At 62.8% G+C, this 5,925-nt stretch overlaps 2 protein-coding genes across 2 annotated transcripts, besides 1 other annotated feature; both read left to right on the forward strand.

Moving 5' to 3' along the window:
- Positions 1-730: 730 nt before the first annotated feature.
- LBRM_04_0220 (hypothetical protein, conserved in leishmania) lies at positions 731-2,449 on the forward strand (the record flags this gene model as incomplete). The annotated part of the gene is made up of 1 exon (XM_001561657.1): positions 731-2,449. One exon carries the CDS (start codon positions 731-733, stop codon positions 2,447-2,449), a length of 1,719 nt encoding a protein of 572 aa, XP_001561707.1.
- Positions 885-2,246: a repeat region (Lbr_chr4:repeat_unit:70131-71493).
- An 893-nt stretch (positions 2,450-3,342) lies between the features above and the next one.
- On the forward strand, positions 3,343-4,911 carry LBRM_04_0230 (hypothetical protein, conserved in leishmania; the record flags this gene model as incomplete). Its single annotated transcript, XM_001561658.1, has 1 exon — positions 3,343-4,911. The coding sequence occupies one exon, from the start codon at positions 3,343-3,345 to the stop codon at positions 4,909-4,911; it is 1,569 nt and encodes a 522-aa protein (XP_001561708.1).
- Between the last annotated feature and the right edge of the window lie 1,014 nt (positions 4,912-5,925).

The raw sequence follows: 5,925 nt of genomic DNA on the forward strand, positions 1-5,925 counted from the left end.
AGAAATAGGTAAGTATAGAAAATGAGAATCAGGTAAAGAAAAGAAATAATAGAAAAGAGTGAGAAATAAATGTAAAAGAGAAAAAAAGAAACGGGTAATATATCAGGACTGAAAATGACGATAGAAAAAGAATAAGTGTAAAAAAAAAGAAGTAAGAATATTGAGAAGAGGATTAATGGATGGCTGAAAGAAAAATAATAATAGGGGTTACAGTAGAAATATAATAAAGATTCCGGATTAACATTTTATAGAGGATGAAAGGACCTTTACTTGATTTACAGGAAGGAAAGTTTATCAAGAAACAAATTAAGAGGTGACTTTGCTTCAGGTACAAGAAACCGAGTGAATGACTTGAGGGCATGAGATGAATCACCTTTCGTCCCACGCCATCTGGGAAGTACTTGATCAGCTCATCGTTTCCCAGGCAGTACATGGAATCGATGTCATTGAAGCTTAGGTTGGTCGGAAGAATTTCTGGCGGATGGGCGTATGTTTTCTTCACTACATGGGTGGCAATGCCATTTTTAACTACACGCTCATGCTTCAGCGGAATTGCGCCTTCCCACATGGCCACTGGGGCTTCACACGCATCCGTGTAGGAGGTGATTGTTGGGCCGGCGTAAAGGGCCGCCACGCCTTTTCGCCCAAGCTGTCCTCTCATTGCTAGCGCACAGAAGTGCTACGATACAGGAGTTGGGCTATCAGAACATCAGCCGGAAACAAAATCGACATGAGGATCAAAAAAAAAAAGGCCATGAGGGAAGCGGAGAAGCAGCGGTCGAGAGGCACGGGTACTTTCACTTTCGACAGATACATGATCACGAACACACAGGAGGTACTACCGCAAAAACAGGGCAACACAAGAGAAGATGCTTACCTCTCCGCAATGGCCCCCCTTGCCCCCCGCTGCTGCGCGCCAGCGCTGCTGTGCGCCGTGCTGGTGCTCGCCGCCGTGCTGGTGCGCGCCGAGTCGGTCACTGTGACGGACGACCTCACCATGTCGGGCGCATCATTCAACGACTACACCATGACGCTCGACCTGGCCTCCTCGACCGCAGACGTGGTGACGGTGCAGCTGATGAACTCGCAGGTGTCTGGCAAGGGCCTCACCGTCCAGAGCTCCGGGGACGACCTCGCCTCGTCGGCGCGGCTGAGCATGAGCATGCTGCTCACCACGGTGACGCAGGCCGCCATCACCTTCTCCGGTGCCATGCCCGCCAACTCCGACATTCGCATTGTCTCCACCATCGGCTCGCTCACGTCCGCGCAGTCGCTCTTCGACTTCAGCGGCCTCGCGCTCGACAGCAACGTCACCGTCACCGTCGAGAACACCGCCGTCACGTGGCCAAAGGACTCCATCAACACCGGCAGCATCGTGCTCATCAACGCTGGCAGCAACGCCATCGGCATCAGGAACCTCGCCGCCCTCTTCGTGCTCGATGCCGTCGCCACCAACGGCGCGTCCGTGGTCAGGGTCGACGCCCAGTCGTCGTTCCCCGTCTCCAAAGCCGCCGTGCTCGCCATCGACTACGGCCGCTGCGAGGAGTGCACCGGCGCGCTCGTCAGCATCAACGCCCCACTCGTCGTCGACGGCTCCAGCATGTTCCGCGTGACCAACTGCAAGGCCGTCGGCGCGAGCAAGGGCCTGCTGGCCTCCGCCGGCAGCACCACGGTCAGCGGCAAGTCCGTCTACCTTGTCTCCGACAGCGCCGTCGAGTCCGTCTCCCTCTTCTCCTTCCTCACCGGCATCGAGGACTCCAGCGAGCCGTACCCCTTTACCGTGTCTGGCGGCTCGACCGTGTCCTTCCTCAACCTGGAGGCGCCCTCCACCGGTATTACCAACCAGGACACCCTCAGCCCCTCGGCAGACTCGCAAGTCATCGGCGGCGGCTGCGTCATCAAGGGCGTGGCGCTCAACACCGCCGAAGTGTACAAGAGCAACGGCCTCGCGGTGACGACCGTCGTCGACCGCCAGGGCGCAAGCGGCGGGACCTGCGCCAACGCCAAGTGTATCCCCGGCAACACCGGAGCAGGCGCCGCCGTCTCCGGCACCGACCCCTGCACCTGCCAGTGCTCCTCCATGGACTACAACCCGCCCTCCTGCTCGACCATCGTCGACCCCACACAGAACTACAACCCCACGGACGTGTGCGTCGTGCCCAACTGCCTCACCTGCGACCGCCTCAGCCCCTCCACACGCTGCACGCAGTGCGCCACGGGCTACACCAGCGACCAGCGGTGCATCCTCCCCACCACCAGACCACCCGACTGCAACGTCCCTTACTGCACCCAGTGCGTCACCGGCAGCGGTTCCCGCTGCAGCACGTGCCGCTACGGCTACACCTCGGTCAACGGTGCCTGCATCGCCAACGCCAACGCCGCCGCCGGCGCGCACACCGTCGCCCTCGCCGCGGTCGTCTGCGTCGCCGCCGCCCTGTACGCCCTTTAGTGAGCACGCGGCTGCCACGCTGTCCTTCCCAGCCTCTCGCTGGATGTATATCTTCTCTTCCCCGGGCTATGGTGCACCCACGGCGCCACGGCCTGCCCTCCTCGCATGTGCCGTATTTCCTCCTATCTTCTTTGTATAGCTTCCTATGTATGCCCCCTCCCCCTCCCCGCACCCCTGCGCCGCCACCTGCGTGTGTGTGGGGGGGGGGGGTGTGGGGGTACACAGGTGAGGGGGGGCTCCTTTCCTCTTCTTACCTCTCTTGTGTGTGTACTTGCCGCCGCCACCTGCCCCTGCATGCGCGTGTGGCGCCTGGGGCCAGCGTTGGAGCCGCTGCCCATTTCCTCTGAATAGTCCCTCAGCACCCTCCACCGTGGTCTACCTGCATGTTCACACACGGTGTGCATAGCTGTTTCCCCTCACCCCCTTTGTTTTCGCTGGGTATGCCTGTGTATGCACGTGTGTGTGTGTGTGTGTGTGTGTGCCCTCTTCGTGTTCTTGCGCTCCATGGCTCGCTTGCTTGCGTACGCGCGCGAGCACACACCCCCACACGAGCCCGCGGTGCTTTGCCGCTCTCCTTCCCTCCCTCTTGCCTCGCGCGGCACGCACCGGATAAGGCGGCCGCCATGGGCCGAAGCGAAACAAAAACGCGCGCGCCTCAAAGCGCATCGGCGCCTCCCTCGTCGTCGCCCCCACCCCCTCTCCTCGCCGCACGCGCATGCCTCACGTCGCCGCTCGGCCATCCGTTCCCCACCCCCTCTCCCTCCCCCTCTCTCTCTCTCTCTTCCCCCCACCCATCCGGCGGTGCCGCCACGCGCGCGTGCACGTGCGCAGAACAACACTGGCAGCTCCGTCCTCTCCCCCCTCGCCTCTCCCCCACCCCCTCCCTCTCCGCAATGGCCCCCCTTGCCCCCCGCTGCTGCGCGCCAGCGCTGCTGTGCGCCGTGCTGGTGCTCGCCGCCGTGCTGGTGCGCGCCGAGTCGGTCACTGTGACGGACGACCTCACCATATCGGGCGCATCATTCAACGACTACACCATGACGCTCGACCTGGCCTCCTCGACCGCAGACGTGGTGACGGTGCAGCTGATGAACTCGCAGGTGTCTGGCAAGGGCCTCACCGTCCAGAGCTCCGGGGACGGCCTCGCCTCGTCGGCGCGGCTGAGCATGAGCATGCTGCTCACCACGGTGACGCAGGCCGCCATCACCTTCTCCGGTGCCATGCCCGCCAACTCCGACATTCGCATTGTCTCCACCATCGGCTCGCTCACGTCCGCGCAGTCGCTCTTCGACTTCAGCGGCCTCGCGCTCGACAGCAACGTCACCGTCACCGTCGAGAACACCGCCGTCACGTGGCCAAAGGACTCCATCAACACCGGCAGCATCGTGCTCATCAGCGCTGGCAGCAACGCCATCGGCATCAGGAACCTCGCCGCCCTCTTCGTGCTCGATGCCGTCGCCACCAACGGCGCGTCCGTGGTCAGGGTCGACGCCCAGTCGTCGTTCCCCGTCTCCAAAGCCGCCGTGCTCGCCATCGACTACGGCCGCTGCGAGGAGTGCACCGGCGCGCTCGTCAGCATCAACGCCCCACTCGTCGTCGACGGCTCCAGCATGTTCCGCGTGACCAACTGCAAGGCCGTCGGCGCGAGCAAGGGCCTGCTGGCCTCCGCCGGCAGCACCACGGTCAGCGGCAAGTCCGTCTACCTTGTCTCCGACAGCGCCGTCGAGTCCGTCTCCCTCTTCTCCTTCCTCACCGGCATCGAGGACTCCAGCGAGCCGTACCCCTTTACCGTGTCTGGCGGCTCGACCGTGTCCTTCCTCAACCTGGAGGCGCCCTCCACCGGTATTACCAACCAGGACACCCTCAGCCCCTCGGCAGACTCGCAAGTCATCGGCGGCGGCTGCGTCATCAAGGGCGTGGCGCTCAACACCGCCGAAGTGTACAAGAGCAACGGCCTCGCGGTGACGACCGTCGTCGACCGCCAGGGCGCAAGCGGCGGGACCTGCGCCAACGCCAAGTGTATCCCCGGCAACACCGGAGCAGGCGCCGCCGTCTCCGGCACCGACCCCTGCACCTGCCAGTGCTCCTCCATGGACTACAACCCGCCCTCCTGCTCGACCATCGTCGACCCCACGCAGAACTACAACCCCACGGACGTGTGCGTCGTGCCCAACTGCCTCACCTGCGACCGCCTCAGCCCCTCCACACGCTGCACGCAGTGCGCCACGGGCTACATCCTCACCAGCGACCAGCGGTGCATCCTCCCCACCACCAGACCACCCGACTGCAACGTCCCTTACTGCACCCAGTGCGTCACCGGCAGCGGTTCCCGCTGCAGCACGTGCCGCTACGGCTACACCTCGGTCAACGGTGCCTGCATCGCCAACGCCAACGCCGCCGCCGGCGCGCACACCGTCGCCCTCGCCGCGGTCGTCTGCGTCGCCGCCGCCCTGTACGCCCTTTAGTGAGCACGCGGCTGCCACGCTGTCCTTCCCAGCCTCTCGCTGGATGTATATCTTCTCTTCCCCGGGCTATGGTGCACCCACGGCGCCACGGCCTGCCCTCCTCGCATGTGCCGTATTTCCTCCTATCTTCTTTGTATAGCTTCCTATGTATGCCCCCTCCCCCTCCCCGCACCCCTGCGCCGCCACCTGCGTGTGTGTGTGGGGGGGTGTGGGGGTGCACAGGTGAGGGGGGGCTCCTTTCCTCTTCTTACCTCTCTTGTGTGTGTACTTGCCGCCGCCACCTGCCCCTGCATGCGCGTGTGGCGCCTGGGGCCAGCGTTGGAGCCGCTGCCCATTTCCTCTGAATAGTCCCTCAGCACCCTCCACCGTGGTCTACCTGCATGTTCACACACGGTGTGCATAGCTGTTTCCCCTCACCCCCTTTGTTTTCGCTGGGTATGCCTGTGTATGCACGTGTGTGTGTGTGTGTGTGTGTGTGTGTGCCCTCTTCGTGTTCTTGCGCTCCATGGCTCGCTTGCTTGCGTACGCGCGCGAGCACACACCCCCACACGAGCCCACGGTGCTTTGCCGCTCTCCTTCCCTCCCTCTTGCCTCGCGCGGCACGCACCGGATAGGCGGCCGCCATGGGCCGAAGCGAAACAAAAACGCGCGCGCCTCAAAGCGCATCGGCGCCTCCCTCGTCGTCGCCCCCACCCCCTCTCCTCGCCGCACGCGCATGCCTCACGTCGCCGCCCGTGCCGCGCGCCTCCCCCACCCCCTCTCTTCGTCCCTCACTTTCCACGCGCCCAATGTGCCGCTCGACCATCCGTTTGCCACTCACTAAATACTCCATTCTTTGTTCTCCTTTTTGGGGGGCTCCACATCCTCTTCTTCCTCTCCTCTTCTCTCTAGCGCTTGTGATGTGATGAGGGTGGACTCGTGCCCAGACGCGAGCACGCTCACGTGCGACGAGCAACAAGAGAAATGCCCACAAACTCGCCTGCGGCTCTCGCTACACCTCTTCATTGTAGCGTA

The sequence above is a fragment of the Leishmania braziliensis genome, chromosome 4 (genome assembly GCF_000002845.2).
Source record: "Leishmania braziliensis MHOM/BR/75/M2904 complete genome, chromosome 4".
Lineage (NCBI taxonomy): Eukaryota > Euglenozoa > Kinetoplastea > Trypanosomatida > Trypanosomatidae > Leishmania > Leishmania braziliensis.